The 26,345-nt window shown below is 36.5% G+C and overlaps 1 protein-coding gene across 3 annotated transcripts in view; it reads right to left on the bottom strand.

Moving 5' to 3' along the window:
* ARHGAP6 (Rho GTPase activating protein 6) overlaps positions 1 to 26,345 on the bottom strand; it is a 483,165-nt gene that overhangs the window by 77,706 nt on the left and 379,114 nt on the right. For 2 of the 3 annotated variants that reach the window (XM_084789389.1, XM_084789390.1), the window contains exon 2: positions 807 to 966. In XM_084789389.1, coding sequence (XP_084645515.1) covers positions 807 to 966 — 160 coding nt within the window. Of the gene's footprint in view, positions 1 to 806; positions 967 to 9,247; positions 9,544 to 26,345 lie in introns of those variants that run through there. The other variant, XM_084789391.1, reaches the window with a different exon arrangement.

Below are 26,345 nucleotides of genomic sequence, written 5' to 3'. Positions count from 1 at the left end.
AGGACCCTTGAGGTAAAAAATAATACACATATATTCATGTACTTATTATACAGTGAAAATATTCATATCTACCTTTCAGACACTGGCCCTCCCTCTTCTGCTTTCACTTTTGTTTTGAGCCCTTTGGTCAAAACTCCTTATGAACAAGCTTACTATAATCTTTATAATAAATTACAGTTTTTCATTCTGCCTCAAGTTTGTTTTCTGCTTCATGCAATTATAGAAATTGTCTTATGGTAATTATTCCAAGACAGACGTCTATGGGCTGAAAGAATTCAGGTGTCTCCTTCTCAGTTCTATAGAAATCAAGCCCTGTGTCAAAGCACCAGAAAAGCAGGAGTGCCTGAGCTCAAGCATCACAATGGCAAAGTATAATCCAGGCATGCCAGGATTCTCAGTTTGTATGGGATCAAACCTGCAAGCTCAATAGATCTGAGGCATCTTAGATGTTGATTTTGAAATCAAGTTGAGTCAGACCCAGTTTTTTCCAACCCTTTAAGTTGACCTCTCTGTAAGCTTTCTCCTTGGTTGATGTGAAGCCATAAAAACTTTAACGATATGCCTGAGTTTCCTTTGTAGGACAGCCTAGTTAACCATATATATATATGGTTGCATGTACACTGTCCTGCTTGGACATGTCTTTCCAAATGAACAGGGATGCCAGACATCCACTAAGAAGCTTTAGTTTGCATTCTGTGTTAATGTCAAACATGAGAAGAATCTGCAGCCTGTGGCTTTGGCAGAACAGGTGGTTGGCTGGCAGAGCCCCCACAGAAAGGCAGACCATGCAAACAGGACCATTTTACCTTTGGGGATGGTGATCTGACAGCCCAGGTCACAGTCCTGCTGCAACTGATAAAAAGCCACTTCCTGCAGCCGGGCCCGCTCCAGCTCTGAGAGGCTCTGGATGGGGACTGACCTCAGGCGCACACTGCGGCCAGACATGCTGTTCCAGGTGAAGTCACCCTGCAGGCCAAGGGAAAAACATGAAACGTTACACAGTTCATCCATTTGTCACAAACTTCCTTCTCTCTTAGGCAGTGACAGAGCCAAACAAATTTCACATTTGTGTCCCACACCTGGCTTTTTAGTCCCCAAACCAAATTCTATCTTGGTTTAGCATGACTTTTTTTAGTCTGTTGCAAAAATTAAAACCTAAACTGACTTCTGGGTCAAAAATTCTCATCTGATGATGTGCATACATAGTTCAAGAAAAACCATGTTGAAAGGGGTCACAAGAGTCCTACTTCCATATATATATTGTATGTGTATCTTCAAAACAGGAAAAACTGTGCTGTTACTTTCTATCATGTATATTCTCATATAGGGAACAAATGTTTTTTGAGAGAGTACTGTGTATCATTGTTCATGCTGTATGCCTTTTAATTCATCTAGCAAACCATTGAGGTGATCAGCATTTTTATGTTATTGATATTATGATAGCAGCATTGAATAAATACTATTGCTAAATTATATTATATAACAATATAGTTTTTATTTCATATCCAGGGCATCTATTTCAGGAGTCCCTGCAGATATTAAAATGTACAGGAGTTTAAGACTTTTGATTTAAAATGTTAGTATTGTCACATAACCTATATATTCCCTTGAATGCTTTGAATAATTTCTAGATTTCATTTACTATCTAGTACAATTTAGATACCATGCAAATCATTGTTATAATGCATCATGTAGAGAATAATGGCAAAGGAGATGATCTGTAAATGTTCAGTACAAATGTAAGATTTTCATTTTCGAAACTGTTTGCTTCATGGTCAATTTAGTCTGTGGATGTAGAATCCAACAATACTGAGCACTGGGCATTATTTCAACACTGAGTTCATACTTAACATGTTATTTGAATATATGCTTAAGGTACATTGTATTACTATGGAAATACAGTATGCACAATTATGATAATATGGTACTGTATATGAACCTGTATCTTGGGGAGGTTGAATAATTTTCACTAGATCTTAGGTACCAAGCTGTATGTATAGCTTTACGCTCTATGGTAAAATAGTAACCATTTTACTTACAGCACTTTCATGAACTATTTTCATCAAAATAAGTAGGAATAGATAATCAGTAACAATTAGTAATTCTAAGCACATTTGAGTTTAAAGTACTCTACATCAGTAAGATCTCTTCCTACAACTTTATGAGCACATTTGTCTGTATCTTTGTACCTGTTTATAGAGAGTGCTACTGGCTCCTACCCTCACTGAAAACTGGGAGAAAGTGATAGCCCATAAAAAGTACTTCCCACTGCTCTGAAACTCACCACCCCTTGCTTCTGAATAGGGCATTATACAAATCATAGATGGCAGACACAATGTTATGGAGTTGAAGAAGTAGCTTTCCTTCCACAACCAACAGGGCTTTTGTTGGTGATAGTGGTCTTGACATACATGAACCAATATCCAGTGGCTAGTGAGTATTCACACATTCTCTGGAGTGTCTAGGGGTGATGTGGGAAGAAGTGTGAGTTAAGAAATATATGCCAAGTGGGTAGACTACTGCCATACTTGGCCAAGTGAAGAAAAGCCCAAGGCCACTATATTTTTTGTTTCTTTAGTCCAATAGAGCAAGAACAAGTTTAAACAGTTAAGATATGGGGACTCACATCCTCCAGATTAGTATACTACATGCTATACTGTCTGTGATTTCTATTTTCTATGGATGAGAGATCTTTATATGAGTTTGCAACCTTAAATTTCCTTTCAGATATGTTTATTGGTGTGTGTGTGTGTGTGTGTGTGTGTGTGTGTGTGTGTGTATGTGTGTGTGTGTATGTGTGTTTGGTGTGTTTGTATGCAGGCACATGTGTGTCACAGAACACTTGTAGAGATCAGAGGACAATTTGTGACAATCAGTCCTTTTTTTCCATTCTGGGGTCCCTGGAACTGAAAGCATAACCCTAAGAGTTGAGACACCTTGCAAGCTTATGTTTGTGTATTCTAGATATGAAATTTGGATATCTAAGGAAGTGGATTTTTATGTAAGTGTCAAAGTAAAATTATATACCCTTTAAAACGTATGTTAGAATACGACCTGTGAAGGACTCATCTACCTATTAGCTGGAATTGGCAACCCCTTTCTATTGAGGGCAAGATAGTAAATATTTCCTGTTTTATGGACCATCTTGATCCTGTCTCAACAACTTAACAGCCTTTGAAGCATTCAAATAGTCATAGATAATTTATAAAAGAATGTGCTGTAGCATATTTCCATAAAATTCCATTTACAAAATCATATGGCAGGCTGCATTTGGCTGTTGTCCTAAATACAGCCTTCCAATCTTTGAACTATAGCTACAAATGAAATTAACTGATTGCTACTATAATCCATTATTTTAATTTACTCTGTTGTCTTGGTTAATTGTAACAATATACAAGAATACATATCACATAATGACACTGCAGTAGGCTTGAGTTTATTTAGATGACAGTATAACCATTATTCTCAAAGAATTAACTCTCAGGTAGGAAGAACATAGTCCAGAAATGACACGGATTGTAGTATTAGAAATAAGAATCAAATGCAATGGGTGCCTATAAGACAGAATGTTACCATCTGTCTGTAGATCAAAGAAGGCCTTGTAGAGAAGCTAAACTTTTGATGGAGACTTAACAGTTGACTAAGAAGGATAAGGATTTTTTTTCCAGAAAATGCAACTTGGAAGCAAACAGTAGGTACCAAAGTAGTGAATTTGAAAAAAGTAAACTTATTCTAGATATCTGGAAGGATAGAAATAACAGTGGTTAAAGCCAAACAGAAGTCAGGCCAGACACTCTAAAGTCTTCTGTGTAAGCAGCATAAAGTAGATTTACTTTTTCTCAAAAGGTAAAGGTTGGTATATCAGGAACACTGCCTAAGAGAGGAACACAATCAGATCTGCAAAGGAAAGAGGAGTGCTAAGAAATTTCTCAAAGAATTCAAGGAGAGAACACGTTGAAGATAAGAAGTGCAGAGTTGTTGGGCAGCAGGGCATGGTGGTGCATATATGTGATCTCAGTACTTGGGGAAACAGAGGTTAGAAGATTTTTGGTTTGAGGACAACTTGGGATATGTAGGCCCTATCCCAAAATGTGCACGCGCTCGCGCGCGCGCGCGCGCGCGCGCGCACACACACACACACACAGACAGACAGACAGACAGACAGACAGAGAAAGAAACAGACAGAGACAGATGGACAGAGACAGAGAGACAGGCAGAGACAGAGACAGACAGATCCAAATTAAGCATTTTGATTCAAGCTAGAAAAGATATTTTAATGAGCCAGACAAAATTGTCAGTACATAAGGACAGCAAAGAAATGTGATGATATGTCATCCACAGAAGACTTAATCGATGGCACCTATGGCTACTCATCAAATCTCCTTGAAAAAGTAAGGCATAAACACAAAAGTCAACGGTAGCACAAATCACAAAATCATTGTTCCAGGACAGCATTTTTCCTTAGTGACTATTTATCTTGGAAAAGGCTGATTCATTCATTGTAGGGCTCCCTGAACCCATTTTGGACTCGCTACTCTGAAGGCAGTGTTTTGATTTATCATTATGGCATACTTTTAAAGGATTGAAAATGACTCAGTGTCTGAGTAGAATATGATAGTGTAAGTCATGAAAAGGATACCACAAAGACCTGTAGGTGTGGGCTAACATCTTCTATAAGTTGCCATTTGACAATAACTGGAGGTATTTATTTTGGTCATCGTGTGTGTGTGTGTGTGTGTGTGTGTGTGTGTGTGTGTGTGTGTGTGTGTGTGTATGTAAAACATACCTGGTGAGAAGAGGATGGAGACACTACAAACTATTTTATAACACATGAAACATTTCCCTACAGTAAATGTCTATCTGATTCAAAATGCTAATAGTTTAGAGAATGAGCAACCCTGATAGAGTATACATCAGGTCTGTTGTTAAACTCAAATTATAGAGAATCCCCTTCAAATGATGGTGTCAGGAAATCTTAACAATAAGTTATATATATTTTTGACATCAGAGGCATGAGCTATGTATTTTATGCATATTATGTAGGACTCTGTATATTATACACATAAGCAAAATCACAGAACCTATTTTTGAACTAGCCACAAGAAACACAAATGCCACAATCCAATTTATAAAAAGAAAATAAAAGTCTCAACAAAATAGAATTTTGATTAACTGGAGAGCAACTCACCAACAGCATTAACCAGAGAGATTTCTTTTCCACCAGAAGTGTATGTATCTATATTTAGGCAAAAGAATCAAAAACCAAACCCCAAACCCAATATTCTGTTTTTTCAGAAAGGACTTTCTTTTGAGCTGATCTGAGTGTCTTTACAAACAGATTTGATTTTCCCGTAAAATTGATTGAAATCATTTTGGTTTGAGGCTACCGCACACTGTTTGAAGCTGGTCTCTAATTGGGGTAGCTCTTTAACCATGCCCAAGAATAAATTGCACATCCCAGGAGGGCCAGGAAGGGATTGACGTAAGGATGCTCAAACTGTTTTCTGTGAACCCAGTATGTCAGAATCATGGTGGGGAGATTATTGCTATTGAACATGCAAGTTCTCTGACTTCAGGGAAGGCTCCAAATATTAAGGTCCCAGGCCTCTGGTCCAATTATATATGAACTTTTAAATAAGACTCTGAACATCACTGAATCTCAGCTTTCTCACCAGTTCATGAGGGAAGAGGAAGAATTAACTCTCAGGCGTGTGTGGATCACACAAGACAATGCAAATGAATTTCTTGTGGAGGGCTTATTAGCTCCTGACAGGTTGTGAATAAGTGGTAATTTAAGTTATAATTAATATTAATCATCACTCTAAAATTGCATCTCCATCAGAAGACTGGCAGTTTTAGTGACATGGAAAACTATTAAAGAAACGTGTACTGAATTTTTGACTAAATAGTTCCATTATGTGTTGGAGTGGTTTTTGTTTTCTAGGTGCCAGTTGGAATTATGGTTTCTCGAAGGCAAGAAGAACAAGGCAAGTAGCTTAGGGACTATAGAAAGATCTCTCATTCAGATCACATATGTCACAAGTAAATATTTTCTCATTTTTTCTAAAGTGACCCACACCATCTAATAACAATCAGTAAAGGAACACTTCCCGGATAATCAAAATGAACTACTGAGGTGTAGCATAAGTTGAAATACCAAGCCTTACAACCTACATTTCTGCCTTGATTTTTCAAACTCCAAAATAATTACGTGGCAAAGACAGGAAACTGACTTCTTTGTGAGCTCTCGGGGAAAGCTGAGTGACTATGGCTGTCACACCCATGCCTGGACTGATCAAAGAGGCTGTTCCTGTATGCACTCAACAAGAAATCATCTTTCAATTGTCCTCTCTTGATTCTTTACTCCCCAGCTCACTTTACTTTATGGGGATTTAATACTTCTCCTGTGCCATACTGTTTTTAAAAATGCATTGACTCTGAACTTTTCTCATTCAAAATGTTCCATTTTATTTTGAGTGTGGAGGTCAGAAAATTAGAAACTGTTTATAGGAATAGTAACTTATTTTGAACTTTCGCCTTCATATATTACTGTTAAATGAGGAATGACCAAATACAAACATGCAAGAGCCTATCTTATTTGTTCAACAAGCACTGGATGAGGGAATTCTATAGGCTAGAAACTCTTAGAGGTACTAACGACTCATTAGTGGACAGAAGAGGAAGCAGATAAACACATGCAATGACTGAGTAACTCAGGAAGCTACCCCATGATAAGCAGTGGAGAAGCAGGTAGTACAGGGCAGCGGAAGCAGGATTACCTTGGGAGCTTTCTGGGCAGCTTCTCTGTGAGCATGGTATTTGAGTAAGCCCTTACAGAAATGATGGAACAAACTAGGCAGAGTTCAGGAGCCGAGCATCCTACTGGTTGACATGGAATAGTTGCTAATGACAATAGCCTCCTGGATTTGGGCCCTGGTTCCACTATTTGTCCGCCATGTGGGTTCTTAGCAAGCTACTTACATGCCTTGTCCTTCACCTTCCTCATCTGTGAAATTGGAATGATAAGTATCATGTTTATAATAACTTTACTATGCAAGAACCAACAAGAGGCTGCCCATGAGCAAAATCATGATGGTTTGTTGGAGCACAGCTACACTCACTCACTTGGGTATATCCTGTGGCAGTGCTCACATTTCAGTGGCAGAGCTGAAAAGCTTGCAACAGAGACTGCTAGGCCCACAGAGTTGAACAATTTTATTATCTGGCCCTTCCAGAAAATATCTTCTGACCACTGCACCAGTTTAAAGGTTCTAAGACACATTTATGTTTAGAACTAGCCCTTTGTAGCAGCAATTTTTTTTATCTCTAAGATTGGGCTTCTTTGGAATATATCCAAAAGAGCCTATAAAGACATTGTATAAGATGGCAATAATTGAGATGTTGGAAACATGTAAAAGGTAGGGTGAAATACAAGTGGCTTCCTAGGGCCCTTGGGCTGTTTGAGGTAGCTCAGTGGGAAAAGGCATTTGTTTACAAGCCTGAGTCAGTCATTCTGTACCCACATGGTATAAGGAGATAACAGACTGCATGTCCTCTGACCTCCTTGGGTATGCCATGCCACGTATAAGAGCACATGTGTGCACAAAAATATAAATAAAATGTGAAAGAACAGAAATGGTTATATGAAAATGGCTCATGTATGTGTTGATGATTGATAAAACTAAAAGAAAAAAATGAGCATTGTCGAACCTCGAACTGTGATAACATCTTCTTGGAAAGTAAATGTCATGTATGTTCTTTCTTTCTGGAAAAGCCTTGCTAATGGTTATTAGAGAGAGGACACATCCACATTGTCAGTGCTTTAAGTGAAAAGAAGTGAGACTGAAAGCCAGTTTTCACTTCTGAATCTCTCCAGTTGAGCCATGAACTTCTCTAGTATCTATAGATTCAATTCTTAGTTTTAAGTGTTGCTCAAATTGTGGAAGCAAAATAGCCTACGTGGAGCCCAGGCTGTAGAAAGTAGAAATAACCTGCCTGGACCAAAAATGTCTCAATGACAGTTCTGCTTGCCTTTATATAATTAAATCAGCTCACCAAGAGGAATTGACCCCTACCAATGGATTAGGCCTTGAAAATTCTGTTTAAGGGCTGGAGAGATGGCTCAGAGATTAAGAGCACTTGCTGTTCTTCCAAAGGTCCTGAGTTCAATTCCCAGCAACCACATGGTGGCTCACAACCATCTATAATGAGAGCTAGTGCCTCCTTCTGGCCTACAGTTGTTACATGCAGGAGAATATTGTATACATAATAAATAAACAAATCTTTAAAAAAAAAGAAAAGAAAATTCTGCTTAAATTATAAAAGGTTCACTGTCTGCTTGTTAACATCATCAGATCTTTATTTACATTATCTCATGCAATGGTTGCAACATCCTTGGGGGCAATGGCATCACTATTATCTTCATATTTGTAGATGGAGAAACTGAGACACAAATCTTATGTAACTTGCCCAGATCATCAAATTAGATATAAATATCATTAATGCCAAAGTGGGCATTTGGAGACAAGGCTTCAGGCTCTCAAATTTAGTCGCATACCCGCCACTATACATGCATTCCATCATCTCTCTGGAGAAACTAACCCAAGCCCTTAACCTTACAAACAAGTAAAGCAGAAGTTAGTAGTAAAATCACTCTTACAGCAGAACCTAGGATCTTGAACATGAGGGGTAAGTTGCACTACTTTCCACCACCAAGCCATGTCAACAGCAGATTCTTTATAGTCAGGTAAGCCAGACAGCGTTTCCAAACCTAGTAGCTTAAGATCTTTCCTTTTGGTAAAGCAACATGTCCGATTTAGCATTAGCCTTGTCTCTATAATTTTTTCCAAATCCTGTATCTGTCCCTGCCACCGGGAGTAACATGTTCCAGCACGTACAAGAAGTTGAGAGAGGAAGGTAAAGCCTTTGACTCTGAGACCTCCAACCAACCAAGGCCCGAGTCTTGCAGCAATTAGACTAATGATGCTGCTCCTGTTAATTGCAGAGCACTTCTTCCTGCTGCAGTTCACACATTTCCCGCTGCTTCAGCATCATCAATCAGTCTGGAAATGAGCTGTGCTCGTAAATCTCTATCGGCACAAACTGTTTTTAGCAGCCACACACCCCACATGGTTATCATCCACTTTCCTTCCCAAATCACAAGCTAGGTAGGACACAATTATATTTTTCATCATAATCATCTTCTGTAAAAGAAATAGGAGTATAGATACATAGATATGGTGCTTACCCATGAATTCTCTTCTCAGCGTCTTTGCTGTCCTCTCTAATCTAACTAAACTTAGCATGGATTAGGAGCTTGACTCTGCCTTTTAAAAAAATAACTTTTTGATGAATAACAAATCTTGAAACAGAAGATCTTATTGAGTGTGAGAGAAATGGCCCAGCTGCCACAGCTATGACTTCAGGACACGTTTTGTTTCCAAATATATCGCTATCTTGTGAATCTTAGAAAGAAAAAAAAAAAAGACAATCTTTTCACCAGACCAGGGAGAAGTTCCTGTCCCTTTTGAACATAGGCAGGCTGTGTCACTGAGTGAGTGAGATTAAAAAAAAAAATGAGTAGGTAGGAAGGAAGGATGAAGAGAGAAAGATACACACACACACACACACACACACACGCACGCACGCACGCACGCACACGCACGCACGCACGCACACACACGCACACACACACGCACACAAGGCGGGGGGGGAGAGAGCGCAGGGGGCAGGGGGGAGGTGAGAGAGAGAGAGAGAGAGAGAGAGAGAGAGAGAGAGAGAGAGAGAGAGAGAGAGAGAGAGAGAGAGAGAGAGAGAGAACATGCTGCAGAGGAAGTGGGAGGGCAGGGCAAAAAGGGAAATTGAAACTAGATTTTTCTGCTTCATATTTTAATAAAACTATTTGAAAATATATATGGGGATTAAGAAAAGATTTTTACTTAAAAAACATCCCCTGTCTATAGGGACCTGCAAATGCTAATTAGTTCGTAACTGCAAAGTGTCCTTACTTGGACTCCATCAAAGAATATGGGATGCCTGAGAGAATAAAAAAGCACAGTAAAGCCCATAGGATGTTTTCTTGGGTTAGAAAAACTTCTCAGTTGTTAAACTGTATTTCAAAACTACCAATTTCTTCCACAAACATTAAAAACCAGAACGGATTCTTCTTTTTTATAACAAAACAAAACTCCTTGGGAAGTCGTTCGTTTTGTGAGCAGAGCGAGTGGAGTCCAAGTGACTATGTTTAAGAGAATGCAGGAGTGAGTAGAGGAGCATTGGAAAGTCAATGAGGGGCAGCAACAAAAATAAAAGAATAGAGCATATCTTATAAATATATGAATGTAACAACAATCATTTAAAAGGGACTATAAATTTAAAAGAAAATATAGAAGGGTATATAGGAGTGTTTGGAGGTGGAAATAGGAAGGGAGAAATTATATAATTATATTACCATCTCAAAAAGAAAAAAAACTATCTTTGATCTCTGTGAATTTCATTTGGCAACAAAACAAATACAATTCAAAAATACATATTTGCTTCCTTGTCAATATGAAGTTATAATTCTCTTATACGTCTCAAGTGAATTTGAACAAAATAATTGTTGTTGTAATGGATAGAGCAATGATTTCATGGAAAAATCCTACTGATTCAAATGTAGGGATTCAGTATGATTTTGCAAAAGTTTGTTGGGGTTAAACATGGAAGGCACAAATAGTCTGGGTTAATGCTACTTATTTAGCATGAGGAAATAATTTAAAAACAATAAAATACCACATGGTATTCCTTACCAGAATGATTAAAGTTGAAGAGGGAACCAAAGTAAAAGTTACTTGTTACCATACATGACTCCAACTCCATCAGCCTGAAATCTCCAATGTTGAAAGTGCTTTTAGTTCTGGCAGATAACCAATATGGTTCATATAGTGCTAGATAAACATCCATAGATGTTAGATGCACATTTAAAATTATTTGATATTACTACTTCACATAAAGCTAAGAAATATATAATTTTACTTTTCATCATTAGTAACTTTATGAATACATGACTATATTTAATGAGGATGATGTCATGCATTTCCTAAGTGTTTTAGGGTACTATGTCATTTACTTGTGGAAAAAAATTCTAAGCAGGAAGCTAGTCACACTTTTATCTCCCCACAGACAAGATAAGAAGCTCTGAGAATTTGCTCAAAGTAACTTGCCCAAATATTCACAACTCTTGAGTGATGCAATTGTGATCCCAATCCATATGGAGCTTACAAATTAATCAGAGGACTCATAGTCCATAATCATCACCAGTAGAAGCTGTTTTATAAGTATTCAATAAGAAAGAGACAACGATTAAATAGGATCCAGTACTTAAGGCTGGGGTGGTCTATTAATCTATTATTATTATTATTATTACTAATGTGTATGAGTATTTGCATAAATATATTTGTGTGCACTATACTCATTCAGTGTCCATAGAGGCCGGAATTTGGAAGCTGATCCTCTGTAGCTGGAGTTACAGGCAGTTGTGAGCCCTTGTCGGTGCTGAGAACTAAACCCAGGTTATCTGAAAAAGTAGCAAATGTTCTTAACCACTGACACATTGTGTAGCTCTGGTTGCCCTTGAAGTCACTCTGTAGACCTAACTGACTTTAAACTCATAGAAATCTACCTGCCCTTGCTTCCCAAGTGCTGGTGTTAAAAGTGTGAACCATCATGCCTGGCCAATTATTATTATTTTCACTAAAGAAATGATAAAAAGAAGATTTATTCAGTGTGGGTATATTGGGAAGAGGAAAAAAGATATCCAATCATATCCTCCTGCTAAGTCCACTTTCCTGGCCCTAAAAAGAAGTTATTTTTAAATGTGTATATTGTCATTTTTATGAATATGCCATGAGAAAGTGACTACTCCTTGAAATGAATAATTTCAACCTCAAGAAACAATGTTTCTAGAAATCAATGTTTATGAGTAGAACCAAACCAGGCATTCAAAGGAAACACAGAAATGATGGGAAAGTTGGGTACTTGACATTCTTTGGAAAATCCATTTCGGTCAGAAAAACAAAGGGTGAAGATAAGGAAGCCTCTTCAAGATTTAAATATCAGCCTTTTAGGTAGAACCAATAAGAGGCCCAAAAGTCCTCCAACCAGTTTGGAACTAAAAACCAGAAGACAGGTAAAAGCTTCATTTGTGGGAGTTTTACTAATCATAAAAATATGCTTTGAACACAATGATCTTCTTCTAAATACTCAATCCTTCATGATGAAGGGTGTTAAATCACAATTCATAGCCTCAGGATCCATGCATTATCATTCACACTACTTTATAGGCTTTGCTTGTGCTTATAAAATTAGTGATATTTTACATATTTATGATAAAATATTGTAGAGCCACTTTCTCAATATTTTTGAGTATGTTTCTGATTTTATCACTTTTTGGCTTAAACTAAGTTCTGTATCATTATAGCTAATATAATGTATATTGACTTAAATAGAATAAAACCCAGTAGTTACACATAATAGTGACTAATCATCATAATGGTTGAAATTAACTGAGCAAACATTTATGTGGATCTCACATTCCCTTACTCGCACAATTCCCTTTGACAGAACAGTTGATACAAAGCCTACAATGAGGAAAAGACTGGCTACTCAAAATGTGGATAGCTTTTCATGGGCATTCCATTAGAGTTCACTTCACAATCTTCCTTGTAGTTAGTAATTAGTCATATGAGTGGGCTCTAGCTAGTGGAATGTGAGTGGAAGTGATAGGTTTTATTTTTAGTCTTGGTCCATAAAACCTGGGCAGAACTCATTGGCATGTGTGGTACTCCCAGGTATGTCTCACACCTCACAGTACTTGTGTTCACTATACTCCTTTGCCCTTTAGTTCTTGTTGGCTTTGAAATTTTATTTAACTATTTGGAAATGGTAGGAGGTGGTGTTGTGACAAATCTGATCCTAAGACTTAAGAATTCCCAGCAACTACTTCTTCTTTCTTAGAGCGCTTAAGTCCCCATAACATAAATCTAACTACTGTGTGGGAGAGTTTGTCTGTATAAAGAACCATAAAGAGAACCCATGGGCAACAGTAAAATGCTTGCTTGTCTCAGTGTCTCAACTGAACCTATCCCTAACTAGTCTCCCAGATGAATGAAGAATTCTACGTGAATGCTGTCAAGTTCAGAAGAACTACCTAGTTGAACTCATCCCATGTTAGAGGACCAGTGATGATTGCTTTAATCCACTAAGCTTTGCAGTAGTTTGTTGGTTGCACATTCCTGTGTAATCAAATCAACAATCTTTTGTATTAAAAATGGAAGAGCCAGTCTGTATCTTTAAATCTTTTTGTCCCAACAATCTTGATTACCTTCTGAACTGGAATGAGAAACAAATTTTCACCAAGAGATCGGGCTACATATCTGATGGATCTACTACTACCTATGCCTTTGTATGTCCTCATAAATAACAGGCTTCACTAGTCTGAATCTGCAGCCCTCCAATTTATCTCCCTCTTGGAACTGTAGCAGAGCTCATTCTATCTCTTTTCAGGTTTCCTTGGAAAGAGAGAAAGGTGACCAAGTAGCTAGTAAAATAAAGTGACCTTTATGTACTGATTTACGGAGTATGTGTGAATGATAGAGCAGATAAATGTATTTTGGCCTCCCTCGAGTTTTAACTAATTTAAACTCAATTATTAGAAATAGATATGTTTATTTTTCAGAACTTGGACTGAATACCAAGATGAGATGATGGAATTCCTTTAGATCCCAGCCATTCCTGACAGATCTTTTGTTGCTCTGCTTAACTCCCTTTGACAAGCAGTACTGAGTTGCCACTAAGGTCTGAATTACTAAGGCTATACCTAAAACTGGAAATTGTGAAGCATCTTTCCAATTATCTATTCATTTTAAAACTTCAGTGCAAATGTGGAATCTGCTAGGTTAATCCTTTGGATTGCTGAAAATGTCAAGAGCCTTTGTGATCAGCAAAAGAATAGCTTTTCTCTCATTGAAGTAGGAGAAAATGAGAGGAGTTGGAGGAGGTATGGGAAATGATGCAAATATGGTATTCATGTATGCAATTCTCAAAACATTACAAATTAAATGAAAGAAAGGTTTGAATTAGTCTTTCGCACACCTCACTTATTAAATTTTAACCAGGCTTTGGCGGTTCCTTTGCACTACCTGGGAAACATTTAAATAGGGATGGCTTACCTCTTAAAAACCTTTTACCCCCAAAGCCAATTAAACAGGATCCAGAGAGCCTTGTGGAGACTGAAGCACCAACCAAGGACCATGCATGGACAGGACCTAGGCCCCCTACACAGATGTAGCCAATGGGCTGCTCAGGCTTCATGTTGGTCCCCGAGTAAGGGGCACATGGGCTGTCTCTCACATGGACTGTGCTGCCTGCTTTTTGATCACTCTTCCCTGGCAGGGTTGCCTCACCAAGCCACAGAGGAAGAGGATGTGCTCAGTTTTGATGCAAATTGATGTGCTGGGGTGGGTGGATAGAGGGGTCTCCCCTTTCTGAGGAATAGAGGAGGGGACATAGAGGGAGGGTGGGACCAGGAGGAGAGGAGGGAGAGGGCCATACTAAATGTTAAGTGAATAAATAAATTTTTAAAAATAGAAAACTATGCAGATTTTTATGTCTCTTTCACACACATGCAAATAAACAAGTGAAATCTTAAAGTTAAAAAAATAAGAGCCAGAATCTAGAAATAATTAGATATTTAAGCATACCATTATTTTATTCTTGTCACCTAACATGTCCTCACAATCACTAATGATTTGTGCACATGTATATTCTCTACAGAAAGATTTGCTGCTTTCCCCCCTTGTTAACAACTATCTACAGGTACAATTTTTCATGTAAGGAACTATAACACGACAATCCATTAGCACTATGAGAGTTTAAAGACAGCACAGCTATTCATAGTATCCAGTGAGGATTGCTCATCAGTGACTCACAGCAAGGATAAAATAAGTGAAGAGCTGTGTGTATTCCCAGTGAATTGAGATTTCTGGGGGGAATAGCAAACATCTTGTCAACAGAACATGTATCTACTATTATTCCTAGCCTTTATTGTGCATTCACAGATTTAACCACAAATCTATTTGGTAAGGTGATGTCTATTAACATTCTCTTTTATTTTAACAGATGAAGAAACTGAGGCAAAGATAGCTAAAGAAACTTGATCCTTGACAGACTGCATGGAGCTTGGATAAGATTCAAATGCTTCTGTGTTGCCTTTTCATGCTTGTTATCTGCAGGCAATTCTTCAGAAAGAATAGAAATGTGAGGTCAGCATGATGCTCACCTCTAAGCCCTTCTCCTTTGATTTTCTTGTAAAATTAAGTTTTAGGGTTTCTGACTTACCTATCATCAGAAATACTTTTAACCTACATATTGAGGATGTCCTTGAATTTAGGGTGGCAACTGTTTTCCAGGTGAGAAAACTATAGCCCTGGCCACATTCAGCCCAAAGTTTGTTTGTTTGTAAATCAAGTTTCATTGCAATACAAACATATGCACTCATGTCTATGTTGCCTGTGCTGTTTTCCTAATATAATGGCAGTATTCGACACACAACAAAGCCCGTATGACTTGCAAAGCTTTTGCTGACCTTTTATTGAAAAACAATCCGAAAATCTCCAGACATATGAGATATGTTTCATATTGCATGGACTGTTTTACCATTCTAAAAGAATAAGAAACTTATCTTTTAAAACATCTATGTACATATAAGCAGACGGGCTTATAACACCATAAACGTGGGCATTTCATATTAGGGTATTCATTAGAAATCATAAGCTTGCATGAGTGGCCACACGTGTTGAAGTGGGTTTTTCAGTGACATAACTATCAATGCTACTAACCCCAATAAAGTGAGTGGTTCACCACGCTCGACTTGGGAAGAATAATTTCATTGGTATATGGTCAGTGCTTTATCTCAGACAAACAGGCATTTGTTCATGTCCTCCCTGGAAAAGTCATTCAATATTCCTACATAGGGGCATTGCAGAAAGAACAGATCAGCAAATAAACAATACCTTCCAAAACACAATTGTATGTTTCCTTTAAATGTTATAAGGAATGAGCTAAAATGTGGCCATGGGAAATCTATTTTTTATTTAAAAAAAAAAAGTAAACTTGGTTCTTTGAAGGTTTCAAGTAACCTAGACCTTTGACATATGTAGACGCTCAAATGAGATGTCTAAATTAGGGAGGGGACGGAGGGTTGAAGGTATTTAAATGTCAGCTGTTTTCCAAGAAAACCCTAACATCACAGATGTTAGGTAACAATCACATTCACTCTCCATCTCTTACATTTCCACGATTTGCTTGACTCTTTTTTTTAAACCCTGTAACACTATTTGGCTCTCCCAATTTGTGCCTTCTCTATCTGGTCAGAATGTAGAGTCCCAATGTCAGAAACAATGACAAGAAGAGAACAGCTTTTACATTGTGTGCCTTTGAGTATTTGTCGGTTGAACGGTAGTTTGGAGGAGAGCAGTAATTCTCCATCTACATGGAAAGCTATTTGTCCCTGTTATTTGGAAGGAAGACCAGCAGGGAACATTTATTTTAAAATAACTAAAACCACTTCCAGTAAAAAAATGAAAAAAAAATCTTTACCAGCTTCTCCTATTAAGTGTCAAACACATAAAAGGGGAAATTGAAAAGAGAGAAAGCAATTTACAGAGTTGTACCAGGTAAGACACAGAAACGAACCACCTGGGTTTTTTTTTTTGGTTTTGTTTTTTTGTTTTTTGTTTGTTTAATTGCTGTTTTCTGGCATGTCTTTTCTCAATATACTATTTTTAAAATAACACATTAAAATGTGTTTCACTGAGGTGCCCAAACACTTCTATTTTGATGTACAATGCATCCTCTGAGCAATTAAATATATTGAAACTTAGGTTTTAAAACACAAATTGTAATAAATAGAGGGACTTGATGGGTGTAATTAAACTAATGGAAGTAACTTCTTGAGGTAAAATTTAAAATTTTAAGTGTTCAATTTACTGCTTTGTTAAGCATATTTAAATAAATATCTATATATGAATCAGCATCAATTCTAGAGTCCCTTAATCATCTTAGAGACAAAGTCTATACCTGGTATTAATCACTACTTATGTTTCCCTCACCCCAACACTTGACAAACACTAATGGACTCTCTGTCACTATGCATCGGCTTAATTTGAATATATGTGGAGTCATATCATATATGGCAAATTTATATACACCTTCTTATATATAGCATGTTTTTGAGATCTATCAGTGTTGGAGCATTTACCAGTCCTCGCTTCTTTTTTATGGTAAAATGACATAGATAGAGCATACTTTGTTTATCTATTTGTTAGTTGAGAAACTTTTCAATTGTTTCCACTTTTTGGCCAATATGAATAAAGCTGCTTTGAATATTCACAAACAAGTTCTTTGGTGAACATGGTTTTGATTCTCTCGAATTTATCAAATATCTAAGAGTGACATTGTTGGATCATATAGTAACTGTTTACACAGCCAAAAACTAAAGGAGAAAAACCCTTAATCAACATGATCCAAACATCAATAATTGAAAATACATTTTCTTTATAATAGCTTGAGATATACATATCATAATCCATGAGAAAACCCATAATGTATTTATGGATATATCCATATCAATAATCCATATATTTCATATGCATTGGCCACTAGATATCTGGCCAAGCTAAGAGAAAGAATAAAATCCATCTGTTTCCTTTTCATACCCTAATGATCATGAATCACTTGAAATTTTAAAAGATTTTTAGTGCTAATATCTTTAAAATTTGAGCCACATATGGGTACACCAAAAAGCAGGTAAATTATTTTTATTTTAATATCAATAAATTGTTGATATCTAGTACAGAAATTTTATGTTAAAATAAGTTCAGTGAGAGGGAGGAAAGAATGGGAGGATACAAGTGATGGGATAACAATTGAGTTGTAATCTGAATAAATTAATAAAATTAAAATTAAATTAAAAAAGAAAAAAAATACAGTTCAGCTCTAGCTGAGATATTACATTGTGAGATAAACTGAAAATAAAATGCTTCACAGAATGGTTCAATAGCCTTGTTTTAATTACTATCATGCTCTTTGACTTCTTTGACTGATGCCAGAAGAACTTAATACCACAAATTAATCATTCCATACACTGAGTGCTGATAGAGACAGACTTAAACTGGAAAGATTATCACTGAATGTCTTTCTGGCTCTGTGGAATATCACCAATGTTGAGAGATGGCAAAAAACCAATGAGACAAATAATCTCATTGAAGATATCAATGCATGGATGCCCAAAATTTAGAAATCTAAGATTATAGGGATATGTTACCTTGCACAGCAAAGGGGATTTTGCAGATGTCATTACATTTGCAACCTTAACATGTGTAGAATATGCTAGATTATCTAGGTTACCTCAATTAAACCACATGAGCTCTTGACATAGGCGAACCCTTTCCAGCAGAAATCAGAGAGGAAACTGTGACTACTGAAGACATAAAGAGACATGCAGTATTGTTGGCTTTGAAGATGAAAGTAGAGGTCTATAAGCTAAGGAATGGAGGCTGCAGAAGCCACCCACATTACTTGTTTTCCTAGTACCTGATCTTATGAAAGTTAGACCTCTAGTGGGAGAATAGGGTATCAGGTGAGCTTCATTCCAACAAAACTCCTAAAGGCAACATTTTCCTTTCAATAACAGAAAATATAGTTTCTTCAGCATTTAATACAAATTATTCTTTAATTTAAAAGTATTCACCCAACTATTTGTTAACTTTATATTATTAGAAAAAGTACATAATAAAAATATTTCCTACAGTGATTGAGACTCTCCCAGAAGCCACCTAATTCTGCTACTGAACACCATTTTCCATTACTTCTTGTTTCTATAAATTCTATTATAAGAAAAAATAGAAAGATTCAACCCAATTCTGCTGTCTGCCTTTGGAGTGCCTAATATGCTTTATTCATAGCCCTCTACTGGACATTTCAAGAGTTCTGAGCATATTATCTTTTGGACATCTTTAGACACACATTTCTAAATCATTTTCTCTAATACATGAGTGAGTACATTTTAATCCTCAGTATTTTAATAATAATAAAGATGAAGATTACAACTAATAAAGCTAGCAATTTTGAATACATACTTAATGCCATACCATGCTCCGTGCTTCATGTTAAAAATCTCATACAGGTATTTAGGAATATATATGTATATACAATTAATTTTTTTAAAGGATATGGATTAGAAAGAGAACAAGGATGAGGCATAGGAGAGAGTTTGGAGGGATGAAAAGGAGAGAAATGTAATCAAATAATAATCTCAAAAATAAAAGAAATAATGTTAAAAAAAAGAATCTCATTAATTGGATGGACCACAGAACTTGGGTTCAGCTCTCAGCACCGACATAGTGGCTCATAACTACTTCTAGGTCCAGGTCCAACCCCAGTTGCCATCCAAATGTAGGCAGAGGGAATCATGATGCCTTACCTATAGATGAAATGCTACAATTAACAACTGCCTATACAGGAAATATTAGTTTCCCCAAGTGATAAGCCTCACCTCTGACTGGTTATCCAATATCAAGTAATTAACCTTAAAAGTATGTTTATACAATCAGCACTGAGTGGGTTCAGCAGGTTTCAAAAATATATTTATTTTGTATATGTAACAATAGTGGCTAAAGAAGGGGAGGATGCAAATTTAAGACAGAGTGGGAGACATGTATGGTAGGGGTAGGAAGGAGAGAGGGAGAGAATAGGAAAAGAGTGTAATTATTTTTTTAAAAAAATTTTTTAAAAAGAAAAGAAACAGGTTGCAGTTTCATCCTAACATCCTAGACAGATCATTAGGTTGTATTTCAGGACACCTGAGAGAGGAACTTGTTCATTAAAGACTGAAAAGTCACAGAAAGAAGATTGTAGATTTCATTAGCCTTGCCTGGTACTTCAGAAGTCACACAGACTATTTCAATAGCAAAGCGACACATCTACAATTGATTGTTAGAGCTGCAGGCCTACTTTATACTTTAAGATATTTCAGGCAGCAGTTCTACTGTAACTCTACACTGCTTCAGCCTCTTGAGAACTGGGTATTCTGCATCCATAGACCTAGAGAGCCTTAAATTAAGCTCCCCGCCAGGTCCCCTAAAAAGGCAAATATACCATCTTCCATGCCAAGAAAGACATAACTAATGAATCTCTGTGCTATAGAGCCCAGGCAGGGCCTCTCAACACATTCCTGGTGTCAATTAGGAATGGCTGCAATTACATGCATGCACGAATTCTAAGTGTTCCAGTTATAAGACTACTTATAAAATATGAAAATACTTTCACAAAGATATTCACTTGAGATCCAGCAATATGGCTCAGTACTGATATCCTGAGTTTGATGTCCATATCCTACAATGGAAGGATAAAACTGGCCCTTAAAAGTTATCATCTGATACCCTAACATGGGCTGTGTCACACATGTGCCCAAACTCACAGTGCAACACACACAACACACACACACACACACACACACACACACACACACACACACACACAAATGAAAGAAAAAAAAATAAGATATTCAACATCATTTTCAATAGTCAAAATATCAACAATATTCTAGGTGTTGTGGTCCACACTTGTAATCCAGTGTGCAAAAGATAGCTCCAAGAATATCACTCATTTGAAGTCAGACTCAGATACCTAGTGAGATGTTGCAATAAAAACAACAGAAAACCCCTCTTCTAAAGCCAACAGAAATGTGTGCACATATTCACCACAAGATATGTGGTAGAATGTTCATAGCATCATTAGTCACAATATCCCCAAGCCATAAACTAGTAAAATGTCCAACAAAATAGAAAGAATAAATTGTGGTTTATCCACATAATGGAAAGCTACATGGCAATGAGAATGAAAAAAAAAAAACCAACTCCAACCACATAAACCAACACACATGAGTCTCACAGATATCATGTTGACTCAGAGGACAGCATATGATCCCATCAACGCCATCAAAACAGGAGAAATCAGTCTAAAGTGTGAAAAGACAGAATAGGAGGGTATTTTGAGGGAAGAAGTGACGGGAAAAACTTCAAGGTCTTAGGTTGTCTCTTCATATGACACACAAAGGTTCATTTTGTAGAAGTTATTAAGTTGTACACTTGCAAATTATGTGTACATAATTCTAGACATATTAAACTCTACAGGTATCTAACATACAATATTGATATGATATGTTATTTATATGTTATAAATAACTATATTATATATTTTAATTAAATGTTTAGTGACATCAATGACTTCTCTATCAAGGGGCAATTTACTAAGTAAACTCTGGGATATCTAGTCAAGGTAATTCTTTTTGTTTGCTTGTTTTGGTTTTGACTTTTTGAGACGTATTCAAAGTAATTATATACAGGCATGAAAGTAAAATAAAGCAGCTGTTCCTGTATAAAATTGAAATGATGTCAAATATATAAAGTTAACAAAGCTGTAGAACAGTATAATATGTCTAGTATAATTTCTCAGAAAGATAAAAAATTATCTTCAGATATTAGTAGTGGCTAGGACTTGATATTGATATTCTTACAGACATTCTGCCTAATGCATTTCTGTATTACAGAAAGACTATTTACAAACATAAATTATATTTCTACTCAGAAATAAGAGGGTTCAAAAAATTAAGAAGAACAAAAATGTCCTAAGTTTGAGTTTCTTATTGTCTTTTTTGTGAAGATTTAGGGCTTTTGATGGATGGAGAAAATGATAATGGAATAAACATAGTGCCTTGCCTTCAGGGTTGCTAAGTGAACCCAGGGATGGAGGTCACATTGGTTGGTTGCTGGCAGTCTTAACAATTGATTCAAATTAGCACTTGTTTGCTCCACATTCAAATCTAGTTGTGGTGTGGTCGCCGCAAACAGGATTCTTGGCCACACAAAGAATGTGTCTACAAAATGGCAAAACAACTAGATTTCTTTGATTAAATGAGCAAAACCATATACTCAGAGGGAGGGAACAAAAATCAAAACAGCTACACCCAAAGTAACCCAGTCAGATGGGTGGTTCACAAAATGCATCATTTCATTGAATCAACATATCAACAGCCTCACATGGACTCTGACAAATACAGTTTCAAATGAAGTATCTGTAAATACACCAAGAAACTATTAAAGACACATTTTACCCATCACCATAACATGCTGTCTGAGTGTTCATTGTGGATATGTCTTTGTGTTAAAGGTCTGAAGATATGAGACTACTTTCATAAGCATCAATGATGTTTTGTTGGTTTCTCTTAATATAACCCATGGCACATTGACTTGGACAAAACTAATTAAAGCATAGCTTTCCATATGAAATAAAAGTTTAATAGACAAATAGAACAGCTTGTTCACAATAAGTTGCCTTTATGGATTTCAACACTTGCTGCACATTATATTCAACTGGAACAAAAGTTCCAGAAACAGCACCTACTCATCAATACTTTTCCAAGCTCCTCTGGTTACTGAAAAATCACAATAATAGATGAAACCTTTGCTTGGACTAATTAAATGAGAAACTGGATGGAGTGAAACCCAGACATAAAAGTCTACAAAACTCACCAAATGGTTCTTAAATGTCATGAGCATTGAAGATCACTGCTTCTAAATTATATCACAAACCAAGTTTAACCCTGCAAGAACTGCTTTGTAGAGACCCTGTGCTATCCAACTGTACCTCTTTGTACAGTTTGGGTAGATATTCAACTATGTTATGACTTCATGTATTACACAAATTACATATGGATGTTCTTCAACCTGAAATGGGGTTATAGTCTCATGAATTTGTCAAAACATGAAAGCATCATAAATAAAATCATTTGATATATAACCTATCTATCTATATATAAAATCTACCTATCTATCAATCTATCTCTATCTATCTATATCTTTTTATCTGTATATCTATATCTATCTGTCTATCTATCTATCTATCTATCTATCTATCTATCTATCTATCTATCCAAAATCTATCCAATATTCTAGCCCATTGTACCTTAAATATGTCTTAAACATTATCCACAGCTAAAACATTCTGGGTCATTTTTTTCTTAGACATGATTTTAAGGGTATGACCCCTGGGGCTGATCTGTGATTGAGCCATTATACAGCACGTTTGAGGCCCTAAGTTCCATTCATAGCACCACAACTGAAAAAAGAAAGAGGAAAAAGGGAGGGAAAGGTAGAGAAAGAAAAAGAAGGGAAAGGAAAGGGGCTATAAGGCATAGTAGGAAAGGAGGGGTCACGGAAGGGAGAAGAGAGGACAATGAAAACTAAGGCCATTTTCACACACTGACTTCCTACAGTTTCTAAGGCCCAAGTACTTCCTCTCTTTCCTACACTCCTGAGACTGATCGATCAGCAGACTACGATCAAACAGTGATTGCCTACTTTTTTTCATTAGCCATGGTATAAATCAAATCTCATGCTTCCTTTTGCTGTTCAAGGAGTGTTTATAGACCACAGAATGATTTTAAAGCTAACTTAAGTTAAAACCCTTGAGAACTATTAAAGTATTCATATGGCTGTAGCATGAGAAAGCTCAAATTCAAATTTAGGCTTTATAATATAATATAAAATAATCTAATATAATATAAAAGTCCAGCCTTTTAGATGAAGATAAAAAAAACTGACATACATCAGTACTTAACTTTATTTTAGATTCATTTGTATAATTTATTCATTTAAAATTGTATTAGACTTTTGGTGATTTTATTTTGTATGTGCACGGATGAATGTGTGTCATAGTACATGAGTTATGACAGAGGACAACTTTTGGAGTTAGTTTTGTTTTTCCACATATGGGTTCCTGGGGATGGAACTCAGGCCATCAGACTTGGCCAAGTGCCTTTACCAGCCTTAAGTTATTCATTTTACTTGCCTTTAAAAGTTGTTTCCTGTTTATAACTTTTGAAAATTTGACATTATCATTTAACAATTTCATATATGTATATAACATAATCTGATCATATTCATTCCTCACCCTTTCTTTCTTCCTTTTTCGTTTCAGAACAGGGTTTCTCTATGTAGCTTTGGCTGTCCCGGACTCTCATTGTAGACTAGGCTGGCCTTGAACTCACAGAGATCCACCTGCTTCCACCTTTCTGAATGCTGGGATTACAGGCATGTGACACCATGCCCAGCTGTCTCACCATTTCTTATATCCTTCCCATGCCTACCAATTCCCATACATTCCTCCCAACAATTTTCCTGATTTTTTTATTTTTTAGCAAACTGAAAATTGTATGACTTTATCTTCCATGTAGTTTTTGAACTTTGCCGCCAGGCAGTTTTCACTTAATTTCTTCAATTGCTTTCCCCCATCCTTTCTTCCATTCCTATTTTACATAACAAGCGTCTTTTCTTTATTTTTTGACAATTTCATACATGAAATCTATTGATCCATTATTTTCTTTTAAGGGAAGTAGAATCTTGGAAATAAAGGCTGGAAGTGTGGAGTTTCAGGGACCCCAGCTAATTTGATACCACCTTACATTCATCTCAGTTTGTAGGCACCTTAGGGCCACAATTGTTTACTCTTGACAATTGGTCCCTTTTGGACATGTACCATGTCTGGAAACAGTTTTGTTGTCAAATTTTGGTAGTAGGGAGTGAGATGAGTTGGGGTATTGTTAATGGAATGTAGGGAGAAGAGGCCAGAGAGAGATGCTGCCGAACATACCACAGCAAAGGATCGGTTATTATCAAGTGTGCCTGAGACTGTCAGAGATCTCTTTTCAACAATGTGCTGTATGACTCCATATGAAATATTAAAAGCAGGAAAGTCCAGAGGCTGAAAATGCATAGAGACTGAAAACAGGTAGTTGCCTGGGGATTGGAAGTGGAAGCAGACAAGAAGTGACTGCAAATGACTATTTTCGGGTAATGAAAATGTTTGAAAATTAGATTAGGTTAATGTTTGGAAACTCTTTCAAGATACTAAGACTATTAGAAACCATTCAATTCTACATTCTGGGGCAAATTTCATAGTATATAAATTATATAACAATAAAATAATTTCAATCTGTTTTACATATGTTTCATTTGTTTTTGTCCTTACTAAACAAGAACTAATTTATAGAGTAATATCTAGTTGGTTGTGGACAATAATCTCAGGAAACAAGTCTTATATGCAGCCTTATATTACATATGAATATTATTAAGTAGGTTCTTTACTTTTTAAGCACATTATCACTTTGTCTAGGATCCTAAGATATGCAAAGTGTATATGATATATCATTTTTGTCCAAATATGAATGGTAGTTTCCTAACATTTTGACTGTTTTACCCCTTTGTTTCATTGATTTTTCCCCTCATTCACTTGAAATTACTAAAACTGGCACTGTAGAAGAGGGCATGATGGCACAGGCTTCTAGTCCTAATAATAGAGGTAAGAGTGTGAGGGTAACTTGAACTATGTATTATGGTCCAATCTCACCAGTAGTGCTACATAATAAGACTTTGTCTAAAGACAACAAAAGTTTTCATTTTCACTTTTGGAAAACATATTTAAGATTGAATATTATAAGCATCTCCTCACTTAATAATGCCCATTTCCCAGACATTGTGGCAAATGTACAAAGGAGTCAGGTAAATGGGTCATGGTTAGGCACAATGGATCACTGGCCCAGGAATAATTTTGTCCTTTGCTGTCTTCTGACAAACAGCAAGTTTGTCCCTCCCCTTCAGAGCATAGAAACTACTACTGGCCAATGTATGTGTGTATTAGACACAGGTTAAAAAGGAAAATGTATTTTGGTGTATGCTATCCAATAAACAGAAATAAAAATGATTGTTTTTATGTTACTATTTTACCTCTGTTAACTCAGGGATAACATTTTCACTCCTAACAATTACCAGCTAATTATAACCCAAACTACACACTGCCATCTGAATATAATTTCCTTCATTGAAAGTTGTTCCACCAGATACTTAGAAAATGCCTGCAGACTTCCCAAATTACAAGTTATATGAATTCCTTCATGAATACTTATATTATTAAGGTGTTATTTACATGTAATCAAAAAAGCTTTTCTCAGTTTAAAGGTACTGTGTTTTTATCTGATTTTTTATTCAACCTTCCCTGACTCTAAAGGACCATTAAATAAGCCAGGGATCTATGTAAGATTGGGCATATTATGTACTCATCAATCCTGCTGAACATGAATGAAAAACATTATACCCCAAAGGTCTCATATTTCTCCTGAGTTTATTGCATTCACAATTACTTTAAATGATGAAATGAAATCCTGGCACCGCAGAGATGTTCGGAAATTAGTT

This window comes from Acomys minous (assembly GCF_964271855.1).
Source record: "Acomys minous genome assembly, chromosome: 7".
NCBI classification, from domain to species: Eukaryota; Metazoa; Chordata; class Mammalia; order Rodentia; family Muridae; genus Acomys; species Acomys minous.
The sequence above is the reverse complement of the archived record's forward strand: the minus strand, read 5'-3'. Positions and strand labels throughout refer to the sequence as shown.